The following is a 21,568-nucleotide window of genomic DNA, read 5'->3' as shown; positions in this document are numbered from 1 at the left end:
AAGCTTGGGGTTATTCCAGGGAAAGAACCCAGAAGTACCTGAGTTGGGACCGCCCAGGGCTCAGGCATTGAGGGGACAGGCCCTTGCACTTGAGGCTCCCTGGGTATTCAGGCTGGAGACTTGAGCCCCATAGAAGTCTCCTCAAAGCCTGTCACCCTCAGCAGAACGCAACTGGTCTGAGCACATCTAGATTTGCTTCCGATCCAAGAAGGCCCCAAGCGCTGGCAGACACCCCAGGTATGATCAAGTTTAAGAAGACCCCAAGGCTGAGCAGGAATGAGCAGGCACAGGTTGGTTCCACGGCAGGACACAGCATGCTCCATGGGGCCTCGATTTGGCCCAGGCACTCAAGCCTCAACTTGAAGGCCTTGAATAAGGTAGGTTAAAGTCGGCCTCGGGCACGACTGGGATCCAGCAGGTCCATGCAGGACTTGGTGTTCTGGACCCAGTACCACAGGCAGACGGAAGCTGGGCTCAACCCTGTTCCTGGCTTTTCTAGCTCCAGATGATTCTCATGGAACACAGTGCAGCCACATCCTGGCTGGTCCTCTGGAGAACTGGGAGTGGGGTGGGAGCACTTCCCAAAGGCTGAGTCCATCTCACCATGGCAGGTGTGGAGGGTGGGAAAGCAGAGGGTGAGAGGCAGGAGCAGAGAGCGAGTGAGCTGCCCAGGGCCTCTGGTGTCCACTCACTTCTCGAGCCTCGGTATCCTCAGCTGTGCCAGAACAACATGTTCTAGGCCCAGGCGGTGTCTGAAGCTCCCAGCGAGAGTCTGTTTCTCCCTCCCTGTTCCCTCCTATGGTCTGGCCCAGCTTGGTCTCAGGCCAGGAACAGCCACTATTGTTTGACTAGAAAAGCTGCTTCCTCAGCAGAAGGGGGGAACCCTCTCCCAGGGACACCCTGTTCTCGCCATTGCCAGTTATCAGGTTGTCACTGAGCACCTGCCTGCCCCTCCATGGCAGTCTGCTCACTTGGGGAGTGAGGGCCTTGGGGTACAAATGTGGCTCTTGGAGGTGGAGGACACAGAACTCCTTTTCTGTCAGGCACAATCCCAGTCTAGCAAGAGGACCATGTCCGCAAATAGGAAGTAGCAACCTCGCCCCTTACCGGTCTGCCTCTGGCGGAAGCCTGTGTCAGGCATCTACAGTGCCTCATCCTGGTGGCAGCCCCTGACACAGTGTGAAGTGCTCAGAAGTTAATGGGATCTGAAGTGGCATCAAGGCCTGGCTCTGGAGGAGGAACAGCTCTAAGCTACCTTACAGGGATCCACCTCTAACTCCCACCCCCAATAAAAAGACAGGGACCAGGCCAGCACATGCCTTTAATCCCAGCACTCAGGTGGATCTCTGTGAGTTCAAGGCCATCCTGGTCTACAAAGTGAATTCCAGGACACCCAGGGCTACAACAGAGAAACCCAGGGACCTCAGGGATTATTTCCTGCTCTGCCCCAGTGGTGAGCTTCAGTTCAAGTCATCTAGGTCAGAAGATGGACACAGCATCAGAGAGAACAGAGCCTAGAACAGCAGCTGGCCTTGGACTTGGGGCCTCGTGTATCAAAGGTATGTTTCAGAGGGGTTCCTGCCGGGCTGGGGGCCCAGGATGAAGGGTGATACCCCTTTTGGGTCCCTAGCTGCACACCAGCTCTCTATACAAGCCTGTTTATTTTTGTACAAAACCGTATTTCTATTTTACACAAGAGTACCCCCTGCTTCCCCTCACGTCAGCACCCTAGTCCTGAAGAATATCCCCCAGAAGGACAGGGCTGGGTGAGACCCAACCTATTTGGCCATAGCTTCTGCCTGTGCTGGCTGGGCCAGCTTGACTCAAGAGAAAATAAATAAGGAGGCTTGGGCAGAATCTGTACTGGGCCAGCCAGATTCTATCCCAGCCCAATGGTCAAGCAGTTGGGCCTTCAGGTACACAGGACCTGGAGTGTTGTCAGTCTCTGAACCGTGTAAGATGTGTGGAGACCCCACCTGGAGGCCTGAACTCCCCGGGTTACAAGTAGGTGTCCTCACTCTCCTGGGAGGTCAGGCTCTCCTGGGAATGGTGGAAGGCTAAGTCCTGGGGAGCAGAGTCCTGGGGGACTGGGTCCTTTGGAGGTACATCCTGAGGAGGACATGCATCTCCTGAAGCAGTCACCACTGTGGCTTGATTGGGGCCTGGGGACTTGTCCAGCTGTCCACTGGCCTTTGTCCTCCTCTGCTCCTTCTGGACCTGCTTGGGCGGCTTTGCTTTGGAAGTGAGGAGGGTTGCGTCTGGGGGTAGGCGGATGGATGGAGAAGGTTGCAGGGCAGGTCGGGGACCAGGCTCTGCATCCAGGATGGCTTTGGCACCATGCATCCTGGGTGGAGAGCGACACTCCAGCTCACCACGGGTCTCTTGCCAGCGCCGCAGCTGGATGAGATGTTCTCGCTCAATCTGGCGCTCTGTCACCGGCAACTCTATTACCTTTGGGACAACAAGGGACAAGTGAGCACCAGAAAGCGTGACCTTTCCCTTCTGTCTCCAATCCTAGGCTCTCCCACCCACCAGCAACCCCTAACTGTGTCTGCTAAAAGCTGAACCCAGGAAGGATGTGACTATGGTTTGAGTGCCAAACATGAAAGACCCATTGTCTCAGAGGACAGACCTGCCGGCAGCTCACAGGCCCACCCAGCTTCCATCTTGGATAGAAGCAGCAGGGCTAGGCAACCCCAGTCTCATCCAGTATTGTCCCCTACTGACGAGGGCAGCCTGACTGTCCAGGCTCCACTACTTTTCAGCTGGAATTGAAATCTGCCTCTGAGCCTCTATTTCCTCAAAGGTAAAATGGGGACACTGCTGGAAGTGGCATATGTGAAGAGGGCCTTTTATGTCTGCCCTATAACATGAACTAAGATTGGCCTGGCCTTGGTCTGCCCCCTCTCGATAGTTGGCCATGCCTATGTCTCTTAATTTGTAGCCTCCGAAAAACAAGTACCCTCAGGAGAAGTGAGAGGGCAGTAGATCACAGCTCTGCTCTACTCACAAAGCAGGCTCACTAAGGAAGGCACTGCACAGCTGGGCCCCACTTGCCTAGCAAAATGATGAGGTCCATCAGTCCTGACCTGGGCTGACCAACCCTTGGAGCAGGGCCATATAAGGCCTCCTCTAAAACCAGCTCCCTTCCCTCCAATAATATGTGGGAGGTGTGGGCCGCACCTCCTGGACCAAGAAGGCTTCCTGCATGATCTTGGGGCTGAGGCTCCGCAGCTGCTCGATGGTTTCATACTGGCCCTGGCAGGCTTTGAGCTTCTCAGGAGAGCCTAGTGCATGCTTCAGCAGTACCAGCCCCACACGGAAGATAATCTTGACGCCTGTATGGGGCAGGTGATGAGTCCAAGGGAGGCTTGTGGGCTTCTTTTGCACCCCCCACAATCCAGCACTGCCCGATACCTTCACAAAAGAACATGTCCCAGACTCGCAGCACGGAGCTCCAGGGCAGGGTGCGGGCAAAGGCACACATGAACCACTCTGTCATGTACAGCAGGGGGTCAATCTTCTGCCTGCTAAGGTGCTTGTGAGCCACGGGGGACACCTTTTGTAGCAGTGAGAAGAGGATCTCACCATCCAGCTGGATTGCTTCCTGGAGAAACAGCAAGGCCACACAGCATGACCACAGCCCATACTGGGTCAGCATCAGGTAGCTGGAGCCTATAGAGTACTGAAAGACAGGTGAGCAAACTAGATACAGAATGGGAAAGGGAACACTGGGGCTGAGTTTCCCAAACAAGGAAGGAACAGGTGCAGCCTGTCAAGGTCAGGAAAGGGCCACTCCTGGGCTGAAGGACAAGGGAAAGGCATTCTGAGTGAACAGAATGGAGCTGCAAGCAGAAGCTCTCCCCTCCCTGCAACACAGGGGTTCCGGAACTCACTTTGTAGACCAGGCTAGCACTGGACTCAAGAGATCACCTGCCTCTGCCTCCCAAGTGCTGGGATTAAAGGTGTGTACCACACTGCCAGGCTCTTATACCTATGTCAAGGAGGGAGGGACCAGGAGCCCTGAGGAATTTTGATCCATCCCACTACCTCAGAGAACATCAAATGGCCAGAGGCACAGATGGAAATATAACTGATGAAGCTGGTGCCTGAGTGGCCTCTATCAGGTTTTGGGACTTTAGCCTTGGAGTGGCCACAGAAGGCACCCAAGTCAGCAGGTACTCACCAGTTTCTCACTGTAGTAGCCAGGCAGGTACTTCTCACAGACTTGTACCAGACACCAGAAGGCTTGCTGTGGGTGAGAGAGGCATGAGCCCTTGTGGCTGAGGTCAGGTCCCCTGCCCACCCCCCCGGGTCCTGGGTACCTCAGCAGGCATGTGCATGAGCAGCACAGCAGCAATGGGTGCCTGGGCCTGGCAGTAGCCCTCCTCAGGACGGTACAGCGTGTAGGCCTTCAGCACACGGAACAGGTCCTGCTGGCTGTGGAGAGGACAAGCAGGATAGGATGGCAAGCATGGCTACTGCCCACCACCTCCCCTGTACTTCACTGAACCAGACCTGCCTCAGGACTTGCTCTTCCCTGGAAAGGATGTACTGTGGTCACTGTGGGTCAGTCTCCCACTGGGATCCAAGGACAGGGTTTAAAGAGAAAGCAGGGGTTGGGGCAGGGCTATATAGCAGATAGATACAGACTGAAGAGGGGCTAGAGAGGGCTACCTTGCTAGGCAGCTCTATCCCCTTGCCCAATATATCACTCCCCTCCTGCCTACTGTTTCGGTCCACCAGCCTCCCTTACCTCTTTCCCTACATCAAGAAGGCCTAACCAGCAAAGTTCTAGCAGTCTAGAGAGGAAAGAGTCACAAGTGGGTCAGTACACCAAACCAGAAGGTAAAGGCTAATAGCAGGGTTTTGAGCACATGCCCCCAAGCTCAGTGTACCTTCCCTGACACAGGGATCTTCCCTGTCCCTAAGAGACATCCTAGAACCATTTCCCAGCCCACATGCTTAGCCTGCTTACCCATGGCCTCCTCGGGACACAAACATCTCATGGAAAGGGAACTGCCGGTGCAGGTCACGTTCAATCACATCTAGCCACTTGGGGTCCCCAGGAGACATGTCCAGCTCCTGGAAGCAAGGACATAATGTCAGGAAGCAGTGGGGGGAGGGTGGCACTTCTGGTAGAAGATAACTGTCTTGGGTATCAGCTTAGGTACCAGAGGCACCAACTGCATCACAGAACCAGGCCTTCCTGAAGATAGCAGAACCCTGGGAAACCTGAGAGGGATCCTAGTGCTCAGTAGTTTTGTTTTTTGAGATCCAGAATTCTTTGTTTTTGTTTTTTGAGACAGGGTTTCTCTGTGGTTTTGGTGCCTGTCCTAGAACTAGCTCTTGTAGACCAGGCTGGTCTCGAACTCACAGAGATCCGCCTGCCTCTGCATCCCAAGTGCTGGGATTAAAGGCGTGCGCCACCACTGTCCAGCTAGTTTTGTTTTTTTGAAACAGGGTTCTGCTCTGTAGATCAGGCTGGCCTCAAATTCAGAGATCCATCTGCCTCTGCATCCCGAGTACTGGGATCAAAAGTGTGCACCACCACCAACCAGGCTCTCAGAATATTCTTATGAGCAGGAATCTATCCTAGCTGTTTACCTTTTTTTTTTTTAAACCTTATTTAACTTTATTTTATGCACATTGGTATAATGGTGTCAGATTCTCTGGAACTGGAGTTACAGACAGTTGTGAGCTGCCATGTGGGTGCTGGGAATTGAACCCAGGTCCTCTGGAAGAGTAGTCAGTGCTCTTAACCACTGAACCATCTCGCCAGCCCCTCCTAGCTGTTTATCTAGGGATAATGTTGTGTCCTTCAGATAGAAGGCTTCTTCTTAATAGCTACAGGTGTTACCATTGCTCAGAGCCAAAGACAGAGCTGAGTGTAGAACACACATGGGACTCACTACCCCAAAACAAATCCTGACACAGATGAGAGAACTGAAGGGTCAAAATAAAGTCGGTTACCCAAGGCCTTGAGACTAGAAAAATGATGGAGCTGGGACGTGAAAGCAGGTGTGACTCAGAGCCACCAAACCCAGACTCTGCTGCTTGTATCCCCTGTTCAGGAAGGGACTGTGACATCTGTCAGCCTTAAGTGCTTGTCTAGGTACTGAGGGCTCAACAGTGTGCCTTTCTTCTCCAAACCCTGACTGTGTACTTTTGAAAAGTCATCAGGCTCTAACAGAATAAAGTCCCACAGTCATTGGAAATGTTGTCTCCATCTGAGCGCTGGCAACATGCGCATGTTTTCTCAGGCTCACAGCTCTACGCTCGAGTCTGTCCATCTTACTCTAGGTGAATCCATACATCCATTCTCAGAAAAGGAAATCCAGAGGGATGGGCCGGGAGGCCAAGCAAGTACTAGTTGCCTGCGGAGTGGAGCAGCATCTGGAAAAGTCCTGTAAAGTGAAGCCTTGGCAAACATACCAGATGGGTGCAGGCGGGGCTTTGACCCTGGCAGACAGTGACTGCACACAGGCCCCTTTCTCTCCTGGCCCGAGGTAGTGGTATTCAGAATACTAAAGAACTAGTGTGTTCTCCAACACACTTCTCTCTGGTCAGACCTGTTCTCTGTGGAGAGGGCTCGAGCTATTTGTTGGCAGCACTCAGACTTGAAGGACAGAGAGTCTGAAGGGATGGCAGCATCAGACTAGAAAGCATTGCCCAGTCAGTGAACCACATCTCCTGGGGGCTGTTATTCATCTAAGATTCTACCCTTAGCAGGCCTAGTGGAATGAACTTCATTACAGCTCTGCACCCTATTCTAGCCCTTTCTCTTGGCAGTTACTCAGGTTTGCTTTTATGGTTGAGCTCAGTGCATTACTTCACAGCTCCTGGTCATCAGGAAGTGACCCTCAGACCACATCCCTTCCTGGTGCCTCTAACATGTGCCGTAGTCTTTAGGAGCCTTCACATTTCTTGGCCCCAATCTCTATTCTGTCTCCTGTCTCTAGTATGTCAGAAACTGGGCTGGAAAGCAAACAATGAAGTGAGGCTCATGGAGTGTTGAAGGTTGCGGGGCAGAGGAAGGGGCTGGATTTCTCAGTGGAAGGACTGGGCATCACCCCCTCAAGTTAGTGTCCTGTGTACTCCCCTGTATCACCTGAGTACAAGGCAGGCTTGCTTTTCTCAGGAAGAAGGTTCACTCGATTCTTCTAGTGGTTCTTGAGAACCCCAAAAGTCAGCTCCTTGGATGTGGGATCGGGAACCTCAGCAGCCCAATGTGCACAACCACACATGGACAGCTAAGGAAAGAAAGGGGTAGCTGCAGGGCCTCCAGGGAAAGGGATGCTGAATACCACAGGCAGGTGCAGCTGCCAGCAGACCAGTGTGTGCTGCAGTCGTTAGGCCTGCAGCCTCTGTGAACCTAAGTGGTGCTTGAGGTGCTTAAGGAGATGAAGTCAGAGAAAAACAAAACCAAAAAAAAGCAGGAAGATTCTGCCAAGGAAGAGGCAAGAAAGAGCAAGTGCTGGAGAAAATGGAGCCACCAGATGCTGTAGTGTGTGCAGAAGGGCCCCGAGCTCGAGAACAGGTAAGAGCACTGACACCACAGGTCAGCTCTGTGCTTCCCCATGGCTCAGGCACTCAGAGCAGAAGAGAACACCCCACCCTCCCTACTTTCTCTAGATCTTCCCCAGGTAAGTCTTTCCAGGTGTGCTTGAAAACACTGGGGCCCCAGTATTGCCATGATGACCCACCATACATCTTCAGGGTTCCAAGACAAATCTACCTACCAGCCATCTCAGGGGTGGCCATTTTCTCTCTGGCACTAATCTAGGCACACATATACAAAGTTCTGTGCTTCTGCTGGGTGGTGGTGTACACCTTTAATCCCAGCACTCAGGAGGCAGAGGCAGACAGATCTCTAAGTTCAAACCAGCCTGGTCTACAAAGTGAGGACTGTCAGGACTACACAGAGAAACCCTGTCTTATAAAACTAAACAAACAAAATACAACCAAAAAACCCCCCCAAAAACCAAAGCTCTGTGTTTCACTGCACTATGGACACACTCCTTTTAGACCATGCACCAGGAGGCTAGCTACTCACAGCCTGCCTTTGCGCTTATGTCTGGGCCCATCCTCACACTCTAGCCCTGGCCAGGATGGAGCCCCTGGAACACAGGATGCATTACTACTAGAGGGAAGACTAGAGAATCAAGTTGCTCTTGTGGGACCTGGTCTCAGTGTTGTATGGGAAGATCCACTCACCCTTTCTTTTAATAAACATTGAGAACACAGTTACTGGCACTGAGCCTAAAAGGCACCCTTGGCACTATCAAACCCAACTCAGCTGCCTCTAGCCAAGTGCTGCCACACCATCAGGCTCTCTGTCTCCCAGGACCAAAATGCAGCCAACAAATAGCTTGAGCCCTCTTCAGGCCAACAGTGTAAACTCCAGGCTGCCCTGCTCTGCCCCTGACCACTCTTCACAGAGAACAGGTCTGGCCAGAGAGAAGTTCTTTACTGAAGTATGAAGCATATCAATGAAGAGTTGGTGGCTGGCAGCTCTGTCTCACTGCCTATCGTTAGTCCCAGTGGCCTAGAGGAACCCCTAATGCCTGGAGCCAAGTCTGGAGGTAAGCTGGGTCAACTGTTACCATGGTATTCTCCAAGGGTAACAGGCTCTGCAGTTCAGTTCAATGAATGGAAAAGTATTATGCCATGGGAGCCATGGGGAGAGAGCTGGGGAGCAGGATGGTGGGGCATGACTACAGAAGGCACTGTCTCTAACTACTGACTGACTGGCTTCTGACCCCAAGTAGCTGTGAAGACCACCTAGTGGACCATGTCTCGCTAGGCTTAAAGACAGGAGACAGAGTAGATAGAGGATGGGGGCCAAGAAATGTGAAGGCTCTTGTGATCCTAACAGGCAAGCTCCTAAAGACTATGGCACATGTTAGAGGCACCAGGAAGGGTTGTGGTCTGAGGGTCACTTCCTGACGACCAGGAGCTATGAAGTAATGCACTGAGCTCAACCATAAAAGCAAACCTGAATAACTGCTGAGAGAATAGGGTGCAGAGCTGTAATGAAGTTCATTCCACTAGGCCTGCTAAGGGTAGAATCTTAGATGAACAACAGCCCCCAGGAGATGTGGTTCACTAACTGGGCCAATCTGGGTCTTGAGCAGTCAGGTTGTGAGTAGAAGTCCTGCCAATTGTCCATCTTGCTGAAGTCTAGGACAGCACATGGGAGATCCACTGCCGGGGAGATGCCCAATCCAGAGACATGACAGGCAGACGAAGTAAAAGAAAGAAAACTCACATCGAATTTTCCAGGGTTCTGCTGAAGTTTCACCTTGCCTCCTGACAGGTACTGCCAAGCCCGTCCCCGCAGAGAAGGTGGGATGCCCTTCTGGCACCGAAGACGAATCTGAAAGTCAAAAAGACAGCTGTGCCCAAGCATCCACCCTGGCAGCTCCTCTGCCAAGCCTTGGTGGGCCTTCAGTGAGCATTCACTCAAGAGCAGAAAGGGACTGAGGGCTTTCCTACCCTGCAATGCAGAGCCCATGGCAGGGATGGGAACTGCAATTAGACATGCTGCCACCAGGACCCCACAACTACAGTCACCTGTTAGTAACCATGGGAGATTGGTTCTGGGATCCCCTGCAGACATCAAACCCACTTACAAAGAAGAAGCCAAGCATAGTGGAACATACTGTTAGGTCTCAAATATCTGGGACAAATGGCTAACTGTGGTGCCTATTAGCCTATCAAAGCGAATGCAGGGCTCCAGGCTCACTCAGTACCTGTCTGTGGCTCTCTTAGCTCTTCTCACCACACCCCTACCTTCTCCAGTCCACGGCTTCTCTTCTCTTCCCCCAGCTTCTCTTTCCTGTGCAATCCTGTCATTTCAGTCCTCTGCTCTTGGTTCCTGGTCTCTTCTCTAGGTTGTCCCTCCCTTTCACTGCCCAGTCCAGTCTGCTGGCCATGTTCAGTCTTTTTCTTTCTTTCCTTGTTCTGGACTCTTCCAGATGCCTTTGGCTGTTCTCTCCCTAATATCTACAATAAAAACTTCCTCAACCATACCTTGAAGTGTCATGTTCTCATTTTCACTTGTACACTTTGAATCCCAACACTTGGGAGGCAGAGGGAGGCTAGCCAGGAACTTGCTGTGTAGACCAGGCTGGCCTTGAACTCGCAGAGATCCACAGAGTAACACATGTGCTACCATGGCCAGCCTACTATCATGCCTTTTAAGAAGACACAGAACTATTTAAGGGAACAAAAGATATTAAAGGGAAGGAGAGAGGGAAGGGATACAGATAGGAATATGCTCAATGTACTACATATATATATATATATATATATATATATATATATATTTACATGAAAATTTGAAAACAAAGAACAACATCTTTCCTCAGAACAGGGAAAACTCTTATTAGCACAGGCTCAGAAACCCTACCACTTCTACACTGTGCCACACAGGCTGGAGCGACCCAGCCCTGTGTACTTCCTACCCCACTGGTCCCTCACAAATCTATAGGCGAAAGGAAGTAGGCTCCTCCTGGGCTTCATCCCCAAATGAAGTTTTCAAGGTAGCTTTCTGACCTACATCAGGTGAGCACAAAGGAGCAAAGAGGGCCTGAGTTTGTGGGGTGATGGCAGAAAGGATAGGGTTGAGAGGCAGTGACCCTCCTGCACCCCTGCACTAAGCAGCCTGGCCTGAGATCAAGGGGACCAGTGCTTGTGGCATGAGAACACCTGATGTGGGTTTAAATCCCACACTACCCTCAGACCAGCCACTTCTTACCTGCTTTAAGATCTGAATAACATTACATGTTACTGTGGAAGCTTGTCGAATTTCCTTTAGGGGAGAAATGTGCTTAGTATGGGGCTTTCTCTCCACCACCATCCCAGAAAGGCACTTGGCACAGAAACGCCAAGGGATTCAGCTGCTCACATTTAAAGCCTCACAAGAGGGTTGCAAAGTGGCTGGCCTTCCTGATGATGAGCATAAGTAAAAGGAAAGTTTCTAGAGTTAAGAGCAACTTAAGGACCAGGAAGGAGACAGACACCAGGCTGTAGAATGCAGTCAGTACGGAACAGCAGCTGGCTATTCAAAAGAGCCAAGCTGGGGCTTCTGACCGCTTGAAAACTGGGAGAGAAGGGAGCGGAAGAGAACTGCATAGACACTGGGGACGATTTCCTGTTGCTGTGGGACAAGGGTCACCTTAAGGAAGCCACTTTTGGCAGGCTTTGGCAGTGGGACATAGGACAGTGCAGAGCCACAGGTCCTTCAAGCTCCCACACTTGGGCAAGGTCAGCATAAGACAACCTTCTCTCAGCCCATTACACATGCCTGCTGCAGGACAGTCCTGGACGCACTCAGCCTACTCTGATGCTCCCATGGACACCAGGGTGAGGGCAGGAAATGGAGAGTCAAGCGCACATCCAGCCTTTTCCAGATCCCTACTCTTTAGCACAAAGGTACTGGAGATGGTCATCAGCCTGCCTTAGGGAGGACGGGCAGAATGAGTTAGGATAACACACAAGGAAGTATGGCCAGAATACTCAAAAGATTACCAGTCTCTATGGCAAACTTGAAGGGGGTCATCAATGACAGCTAAGTGAAGCCACACCCTTGCCTGCTGAACTCTGGGAGGGCAGAGTCCTGACTCCCTGTAGGCCTTCACTTCTGTCCTGAGCACAACTGGGAGGTGGAGGAAGGCATCCTCCTAGCAGGACTAAGGATGAATCCAGGAGAAATGCTGGGTCTGAGCCCACTTCCCAGAATGGTTATTTACCCTTCCTGTGACATGACTTCCTGAGTGAAAGAATCCATGCTTCCAAAGCCAGGTAGGAGAACCCAAGCAGAGCCCGATGTGGCCACAGCTGAGGCAGCAGTCTTGGTTTGGGTTTCTGAGTACCATGGGCTAAAGCATGTCTCTGAAGGCCTCTGCTGGGCAAAGGCAGCCCTTGGCTCTACCCACAGTGCCAGGGAAGTCAAAAGGAAAAGGAAGGGTTGCAGGGTGATCTACTAAAGTAGGTCCCCACAACTACAAAAGAGAGGTACAGAGCTAGCTACAGCTCAGGGTAAAAACTGCAGGGAAGATAAGGTAGTGCCCCAAAGTTAGCCAGGGAACAACAAGAGAATAAGTGTCCTAAAAATACTGAGTTTATCAGGTATGGTGGCACATGCCTATAATCCCAGCACTTAAAAGAACTACAGCAAGCTGGAGACTAGCCTGGTTTATAGAGCAACACACACACACACACTCCCTGGGGGGGGGGGGGTGGGAAGATTCTTTCTTTCCTTGCACATGCTAAGCACATATTCTATCACTGAACTCTACTCCCAACCCTACACAGAACAGCAAGAAAGAGCCCCAGCCTAGATGAGCCTCTCCTGCTTGGCAGCATGTGAAGCACTTCCTGTTACCACCTTGTAAGGATCCTCATAAAAAGGCTTAGCACTCCCACTAGACTAAGGGCTCTGAGTCTGAGGAGAGGGAGACGACATGTCCTAAATTACATAGCTCACGCATGAGGACAAACGTGAGACTGAGCCCACACTCTCTCCAGACTTGCAGCTCTGGGCCAGCAGACAAGTGTGTCAGCTGGTGACAGGAAGCAATGAGCTAACTTTATAGATTGGGAATTTGCACAGACTGTGGTCATGAGAGGCCAGGCAGAGATTAAACTCTGCAAAGGGTTCCCAAGGACATTGACACACACACTTCAGAAAGGTAACTTGAGTATGATGTTCCCATAGGTGGACCAAGTCTATACCTAAGGACAGTCTAGAATGACAGAGAATGGGTATTCTCATTTCTGTAACACTACTTGTAAATTGTAGGGTTACTTTTCTTTCTTTTCACTCTGGCCAGGAGACAAGAGGAAAATCATCAACTTGTCTAGGTGGTGAAGAAGGCCCTTACTGTGGGGGTCAACAGTGCCGACACTAAAGCTTGACTCTTAGGTCATTGGTAAAGCAAGCGTGCTGCTATTGCTAACTGCATCAGGGTGTCAGCTAGATTACTGCAGTCAAGACAAATGCTCCCACAAGTCAGCTGCATTAAAATTAGGAAGCTCTTCAGCCCTTCTTTTGCCAGGTGTAAAGCAAAATTACCAATGAGGGCTGTTGGCTACAGAGAGGCTCTGAGGTTTAACTCCAGGACAAAGTTCTATGCAGCTCTTCCCTGAAGTCAGATGCCAGGTCCTAACTCTGTCCTAGTCCTAAAGCCAGGTTTACTCCCCACCTGACCAATAGAGGACCCCTAAGGCAGTCTGGCAGTTGGAGAAGCCCCATTTTGCTATAAAGATGAAGTTCATCCCCCTTACCCCTCCCCCCCAGACTGCACAAGGCCAGGCCCCTTACCTTTTTGTGCTTCTTGGCCATCCATTTGTCCCAGTTGTTGAGCATGTCCAGCCACTTGGACTCCCTCTGCCTCAGCACCTCCAGGGGAACTTCCTCCAGCCTGTGGATGCAGGACAGGGTATCAGATGTGTCAAGACAAGCAAAGGCCCTGCTCTGGCCAGCCCTGTAGTCCACTGCAGTCTGCCTCTAGACCTCCTTCAGGTCTGCAGACTCATGATGCCCTGCTACAGATGAGCACAAACGTCGCAGGCCAGATACAACAGGTGCAAGTGCCTACTCTCCCGATGTGTCAAGGGATCAGGGACACCTTGCCTCTCCAGGTTAAAGGCTGATTGTGCCTCTGTGCACAGAAGTCAAACATTCCTGTCTCAGGCCTGCCTTAGTAAATAAGCTCTTCAGGGGCCAGCGTGTAAGAGTGAAGTTGGATGCAAAAACTAGTCAAGCAAGTACAGAAATATCATGCTCACCTTTTCACCTGAGCCAAACTCATTACTCAGACTTTTCCCAATTATACGCTTGCTCTTTCCTACCTCTCACCCTCTACTCAGGCCACCCCCTTGGCAGGAATGCTCCCCAAGTGGTCTCCACCTATTAAACTCATACAGACACTTCAAAGTCCTTCAAATGCCACCTTCTATATTTGTGTACCTACTGACTGAGCAGCTGTGTCAGTTCTGGGCAGGCTAAGCAGATTCTTGTTCCCAGACCCCTTGTAGAGTTGACATTTGATGGGTGCCGAGGCTCAGCCCAAGCAGATCAACACCAAAGCAGGCAGAGGTGGGTTGGGGGAGGAATCCCTGTCTTATGTGGAGAGCAGTCACTGAGTAAGTGTCCTCAGAGAATAAGCCTTGGAGACCCACAAATTCACAGAACTCTCAAAAACAGAGAAAAGAAGGAAACTACATTTATAATACAGGCACTGAACATATGATTTCTTATCCGGCCTACAGAGTCATGGCAAAGCAGACAAACATGTAACACAAATGTACATGTACAACTCTGTCACACACACACAGTTTCCTTAAGTGCATTTTAAAGTACTGGCTTATTAAAATCTTACATTTCTTTGTTTGTTTTTGTGAAGTTCCCCCCAACTCCCCAAGTAAGAAAGTAGTACTTGGTCTGATGATTTGTAGCTCAGTGATAGAGTGGATACCTAGCATGTGCCAGGCACTGTGTTCAATTCTCAGTACCTCCAGGAAAAAAAAAAAAAAGTAGTATTTTATAAACTGGGCATAATCCTGGCCCTCTTGAGGTAGAGGCAGGAGTTTAAGGCCAGCCTGGGAAACGTGACATCCTGTCCAAAAAAACAAAACAAAACAAAACAAAACAAAAACAAAAACTGAAAGTACTTGGGGGCTGGAGAGATGGCTCAGCCAGTGGTTAAGAGCACTGACTGCTCTTCCAGAGGACCCAGATTCAATTCCCAGCACCCATATGGCAGTTTACAACTCTCTGTAGTTCCAGTTCCAGGGGATCCAACACCCTCACACAGACATACAGGCAAGCAAAACACCAGTGCACACAAAATAAAATAAAAATAAATAAATCATTAAAAAATTAAGTACTTTACAGTATTAAGAAAGGATTAGATACAGACAAGGAAACAGGCACAGAGAAGCTAACATGCCCAGGAAGGGTATCCTGCTCAGAGTCAGACAGAAAATCAGTAAGGAACCTGGACTCAATTCCAAGTCAGACCCTACACAGCCCAAAGCTGACATTCAGTCCTATTGACTGCCCTGAAAGAGGCACAGGGTAGGAGGCACTTGAGGCAGCTCTGGGGAGCTCTCAGGAACAGGACATGGTAGAGCTGGGCCTGGCCCAGAGCTGGAGTTTCTGATCCTCTATGCCGGAAGGAAATATGTTGCTGTGACTTTTACTGGTTGCAAGTGCAGAGGGAGGGGCCCTGGCAGAGCTGAGGCCTCCAGGATGCCAAAAGGCAAGTCCTCTTGTTTAGTGCACTTTATCTGGGGAACTGAGCCTGAACTCAGCCTTGGAATAGAATTTGCCTAGGATTAAAAACAAAAAACTGGGCCTCTTAACACACTGACACTAGTCACTGTGCCTTAAACTATCTCTCCAACCAAGGCACAAAGTTACTTTCTTTCTCTATTGGGTAAAAACACCTTTAATCCCAGCACTTGGGAGACAGGGCCAGGTGGATCTCTGTGAGTTCAAGGCAGCCTGGGCTACAGAGTGAGTTCCAGGACAGGCTCCAAAGTTACAGAGAAACCCTGTCTCGAGAAGAGAGAGAGAGAGAGAGAGAGAGAGAGAGAGAGAGAGAGAGAGAGAGAGAGAGAGAACACAAAGCTGTCAAATAATTAACAAGAGGATACACTTGTTCAGGCAAACCCCAAACACCTAAGAAGCAAAAATCAAAGGTCCCTACACCCCACGCCATGATGACGTGTATACCAACAACAGTATTCACTTAGGCAACAAGTCAGTGATGAGTCTTCTAGTTAACTAAATGGAGGGTAGTATGCCCACGAGAAAACAGGAAGTTCTAGCAGTAATGGGTGTGATAACATCTGATTCAGCCCTCTGTGCAGATAGGAAACTAAGGTTCAAAGAAGATGACTTACAACTGAAACTGCTAGTTGCCAAAGAATCCCCCTGAGATGAAATCCCTGCCTATGTGCCAGCTCAACCCCGGGGTCTGGTTTTTGTTGGTAAAATGTGACTGTAGAGCCTCAGGGACACCTATTCTCCCAACTGCAAACACAGGCAAACACGCTAAAAGTTCTGTCAGCTGATACCAGATGATATCTTTGGCAGTTTCAAAGCCCCAGTGCCAAACAGCAACGCAGAATTCAAACAGGGCACAAAACAAAAGGTCATGTTTCCTGGATTCTAAGACACCCCTGATTCTAGGCTGTACCAATGAAGAGGCAAGTTTCCAGAAAGACAAAAGCTATTGCTCTCAATGTGCTTATCAAATAGAAGATTTGTTTTAAATTTAAAACCTTGAACTGGGGAAATTTTGAGGAAATATACTCATTTAAATGGCTTCTCTTCCAGTAAAAGAACTTAATCTGGAGGTTGGGAGGGCAGACACTGAGGCCTGGCTGTCCCTAACACTCCGCATGGTTTCCAACTACAGGTGGGTATGTCTTCCCACACAGGATGTCCATTTTTTAAAAATCAGGTTAAAGGATCCTTCAGTAGTGTCAGTCAGGATCCTAGAAAGCATGTCTGGTTTCTACAACAACCAAGTCCCACCAGGGCTAGAGAGATAGCTCAGCAGTTAAGAATACTGACTGCTCTTCCAGGGTACCTGGGTTTGGTTCCCAGCACGCACATGACAGTGACCAGGTGTCTATAATTCCAGTTCCAGAGGATCCGATGCCCTCTTCTGACCTCCACAGGCACTGGTACATAGATGTACATACAGGCAAAACACTCATACACAGTAAATAAAACTAAAAACTAAAAACAAAACAAAACGAAACAAACACAAAAGCCAACAAGCTAGCCCCCTTCCTTTTCTGTGCTTGTTTTTTTTTTTTTTGATATGTGTACAGGCGATACTGTAAATTGACTTTAAAAGGATGCCAAGAGGGGAGCTGAGGGATGAAGCTGGGAGGATGGGAGTGCTTTAAACAGCTTGGTGGTATAAAGGCCCTAAGGTGGCTCCCTCCTGACAGTGTGGAGTGTATGAGCCAATTGCTAGTAGTGAGAGAGAAACTGACCAAATGCTCTGTGGGGGTGCTTCAGGTCAGGAGCACACTCACTTTCCAGAAAACCCTCTGGTGTAGGAGGTCCTTCTGTTTGTGTGTTGCTTTCATTGGTTAATGAATAAAGAAACTGCCTTGGCCTAGTTGATAGGGCAGAACCTAGGTAGGTGGGGAAGACAGAACTGAATGCTGAGAGGAAGAGAGGCAGAGTAGGAGAGAGACACCATGGAGCCGCCAGAGACAGAAATGCCAAATCTTTCCCGGTAAGGCACTGCCACGTGGCAATACACAGATTAATAGAAATGGGTTAAACTGAGATGTAAGAGTTAGCCTTACATCTTACAGTAAGAAGTTAGAGCTGGTGGGCCAAGCAGTATTTTAATTAATGCAGTTTCTGTGTGGTTATTTTGGTTTTGGGCAGCCGAGACAAACAAGTGGCCGCCCCTTCAACTATCCTCTTTCTTGAAGGTGGTCTGAGGGGGTTTCTATACCCAAAGAGCCTACTAAGAGCAATCTCTAGGATCAGCCTTTACTGGAATGGCACGGGCTAGTCATCCTACTGCTGAACAGGTTCTACTGCTAAATGTTCTTTCCCCAGCTAGGACAGAAATTTCCTGGTATCTTCTCCCTCTAATTTCAACACCACCTTCTGGGGCTACAGTGCTCGTGCCCTCTTATACCAGACACATACAGCTTATCCCTTGTCACCCACTCACCTACTCTTGTCTGAAATGCTCTTTCTTCTCTCTTCTAAGTCAGCACCAGGGCCTCATATACCATCAAAACCCCCAACAACAACAGTAGTTAGCATTTATACATCACTTACTACTTAACTAATTCTGTCTCAGGATTTCATGTGTTTATCACATGTACCCCAGGACAATGTCACTCTCCCCGTTAGCAACAGAATACCAGACCTACAATGCACAACTGTAAGAAGTAAAATTGAAACAAAACAAAGGGCTGTGTGACTCCATGGCCATGTTCTTGACCTTTATGCTATAGTCCTACACATCTAGAGGCCAAACCCTCAGTATCCTCACAGCCTGACCATCTGTGTGTGCAACTTTCAGACCTTCATCTGGCCTGCAACACTGTTTCTCAGACTTTAAACTGAGGTCCACGGTAAGACCCACATTCTATATTAAGTATACATTCATATAACTGAAATGTTTTATGAAATAAGCTTCCCTTACATGAAGAAATATGCACTTTGATTTTCAAATCAATTTCAGACAGTTTTTTTAAGTTAGGTAGGCTGGGCATAGTGGCATACATCCCAGCACCTGGAAAGTTGAGACAGGAGGAGTGTCGTGAGTTTGAGGCTAGCCTGGACTACAGACTAAGATCCAAACAATCAAAAAGCTACTTATAGGACAGTGAGATGATTCAGTGGCTGAAGGTACTTGCCTCCAAGCATGGCAACCAGAGTTTGATCCCTGAGATCTGTTTTCCTTAGACCTCTGCACACATGTAAGTGTGCGCACACGCACACACAAAGTTAAGTATTAATAAAGAATCATTTATTTATTTTTGGGTTTTTGAGATACGATTTCTCTGTGTAATCCTGGTTGTCCTGGAACTTACTCTGTAGACCAGGCTGGCTTGAACTCAGAGACGTACCTGCTCTGCCTCCTGAGTTAAAAAAAAAAAAAACAAAAACAAAAAACAAAACAAAAAAAACTTTTTTTTAAAAATATTTATTTATTTATTATGTATACAATATTCTGTCTGTGTGTATGTCTGCAGGCCAGAAGAGGGCACCAGACCTCATTCCAGATGGTTGTGAGCCACCATGTGGTTGCCGGGAATTGAACTCAGGACCCTTGGAAGAGCAGGCAATGCTCTTAACCACTGAGCCATCTCTCCTGCCCCTTGTTTTGTTTTTGAGACAGAGTTTCTTGTAGCTTTGGAGCTAATCCTGGAACTTGCTCTGTAGACCAGGCTGGCATCAAACTCACAGAGATCCACCTGCCTCTGCCTCCCGAGTACTGGGATTAAAGGCATGTGCCACCCCGCCTGGCTTAAAAAAAGACTCTTTAAAGTTACATATAATCCTCTGGAACGGACTCCAGTAACTACATGAATGGATGGAGACATTACATCTGAAATGAATGTTCATTACAGTGTGGGTTTGCTCATACTGCTTAGTGTTATCCACTGCTGGTTGAATCAGGTCTCACTTATGCAGGAATTATTCCTGATTTTCTCTGACATCATAACTTCCATATATATTATATTCAGGCATATACAAGGCACTTCTACCTACAGTAATTGTCTTTGTCTCTCTAATGTTCAACGAAAGGGAGCCCTAACAGATTAACTATAATTTCCATTTGGGCAATAAAGAGAGTGGACCAGAACAGAGAAGCTTAGGCAAAGTCACAAAGTAAGAAAGTAGATGGCTGACCAGAGCTTCTCCTCTGCCACAGTAACTCACGCACTGACGCTGACTCCCTATGGGAGTCTGTGGGGAAACTAGGCCCTGTTCCAGATGATGCATGGTTTTATCTGGCCCAGGCCCCTGGAGAAGTCCATCTCCTGCCTGTGTTCTTACAGCTATAGTGAGTAGTCAGTCAGCCTATGTGTAACACTGCCCAGCAAGGTCAATAGGATGGACAGGCATTGCTGGCAAGTACAACCTCAGCAGGAGATGCTATGCTTAGGCGATTTGCTGTTTGCCAATAGGAGGAGGGCAACTCAGAGACAAAGGTGGTAACTGACTACAGATCCTGCCAGGCTCCCAGACTCTCAGACCTAGCTGTGCTGTGCCATCCTATGGGCCCAAGGTAGCAGTGACACTTCACATGCCCCACTCTCTGCAAGCCCTCCCCAAACTCAGAAGTTAGAGGCTTCCAAAAGCTCAGAGCGACAAGCCCAGTTCCTAAGGTTCCTGAAGTTTCTCTCCCTAGTCCTTTTAGACTTCTGTTCTCAATCCCTTGGCCTGGCAAACTCAGTAAGGTACTGCACATGCCCGAACCCTTATAACCTATGTGGAAGATACACCTTGGTTCCCCTCCTACAAGCTGCACTCCCTGAACCCTAAGCAGACATTCTTACTAAAGTCACAGACCACAGGGCTCGTGCTTTTCATCTCACTCATCAGGGATACCAAACGGGACACCCCTGAAGTCAACCCACCTAGGGATGCATTACAGTTCCTCCATCTATTCGCTGGAAACCATGAGCTGGCGCTTCCCCCAACCTGCTCAGCTCTGGCTACATCACCCCTGGGCCTTGTGTATGATGTAAAAAGGCAGTCTTCGCCGAGCTGCATCCCCAGCACTACTTCATCTTTAGAGAGACCACATACACACCTTGTATTACCCAGGACTGCAATGAAGAATAAACACACACCGTGGATAGTCAGAAAATGGCAGCCAGTTCACAACTTGTATTTGCAGACATAACTTTAACACTCATTTTTTCTTCTAACTAGTCCCCAAATGCAGCTCCTGGACATAGGCAGGACAAGATCATCCTCATTTTACGTAGAAAGTCACAGAGATCGACAAGATGATGTCATTTATTCTATGACACATGAACTATAGTTCCTGGCATCTATCACTTCATTTTGGGGGGTGGGGGCTCAAGGCAGCGTTACTCTGTGAAACAGTCTTGGCTATCCTGGAACTCACTCTGTAAACAAGGCTGCCCTCGAACTCACAGAGATCCACCTGCTCCTGTCTCCTGAATACTGGGATTAATAGTGTGTGTCACCACTGGTTGCATCTGTCACGTTTCAGCTATGAGAAAGAAAGAAGGGCTCTGCTTCTCCATCCTCTAAGCTCCCGGTTTCTCATTTCTAATAAGGTAGCTAATGTCACCTGCCCAGGGAGCAACTGTAAAGATGCCTCAAGAGCTGCCCATGTACTAACTCTGCTGAGCCACTACAGGGTACACATTTCCCCCTGGAAATGGTTCTTATCACCTCCATTCAGCATGGTTAAGCAATCTGCCCATATTAGATAGCCTGTAAGTGGAGACTGTCACTCAGACACTAACCTAATAGATATAATTACCCCACACAAAACACAGATTCTGTCTTTGTCATACTCCCTTTCCCTACTCTTCCCTACCTTTTAAGTTAAGAAAGAGAAGACTATGAAACAGCTTTCACACCTGCACCTCTAAGACAGAGACAAGGTCATGTGAGGAAATCCCAATCAAAGTGTGGGAATTAGAAATATGCAGAGAAATATGGTTAACCATGAGGAGAGGGGAGCTGGGAAGATATATGATAAAGAGGATGCCCTGCTCGACACACTGGGTGATAACTTCTAAAGTTCATACTCTAAAAGGTAGTAATGCCTGAAAGTACACATAGCTTTACAGCCAGTTTCATAGAAAGGGAGGGGAAACTAGAGTATGGGAGAAGGTAGGTAAGGGTATGCAAATGGCTGACAGTCAGGCCTGACAGATCACACAGTTGAGAATACCCTTTCCAGGTGGCACATGCCTTTAATCCCAGAGGCAGAGGCAGGTGGGTGGTTCTCTGTGAGTTCAAGGCCAGCCTGGTCTACAAAGTGAGTTCCAGGACAGCCGGCATTGTTAGACA

The 21,568-nt window shown here is 49.1% G+C and overlaps 1 protein-coding gene across 2 annotated transcripts in view; it reads right to left on the bottom strand.

The window, feature by feature from the left end:
- Positions 1-1,642: 1,642 nt before the first annotated feature.
- Tbc1d10a (TBC1 domain family member 10A) overlaps positions 1,643-21,568 on the bottom strand; it is a 33,157-nt gene continuing 13,231 nt past the window's right edge. The window contains exons 2-9 of one of the 2 annotated variants that reach the window (XM_050141011.1): positions 13,331-13,430; positions 9,272-9,379; positions 4,979-5,085; positions 4,326-4,440; positions 4,187-4,252; positions 3,418-3,685; positions 3,184-3,338; positions 1,643-2,451 (exon numbers count right to left, since the gene is read on the bottom strand). In XM_050141011.1, the coding sequence (XP_049996968.1) occupies positions 1,999-2,451; positions 3,184-3,338; positions 3,418-3,685; positions 4,187-4,252; positions 4,326-4,440; positions 4,979-5,085; positions 9,272-9,379; positions 13,331-13,430 (1,372 nt within the window). In that variant the 3' untranslated portion in view covers positions 1,643-1,998. The remainder of the gene's footprint in view (positions 2,452-3,183; positions 3,339-3,417; positions 3,686-4,186; positions 4,253-4,325; positions 4,441-4,978; positions 5,086-9,271; positions 9,380-13,330; positions 13,431-21,568) is intronic. The other variant, XM_050141012.1, reaches the window with a different exon arrangement.

This window comes from Alexandromys fortis, unplaced genomic scaffold (assembly GCF_014885135.2).
Source record: "Alexandromys fortis isolate MF-2015 unplaced genomic scaffold, M_Fortis_MF-2015_v1.1 scaffold_7, whole genome shotgun sequence".
NCBI lineage: Eukaryota > Metazoa > Chordata > Mammalia > Rodentia > Cricetidae > Alexandromys > Alexandromys fortis.
This window is presented reverse-complemented; position numbering and strand designations above follow the sequence as displayed.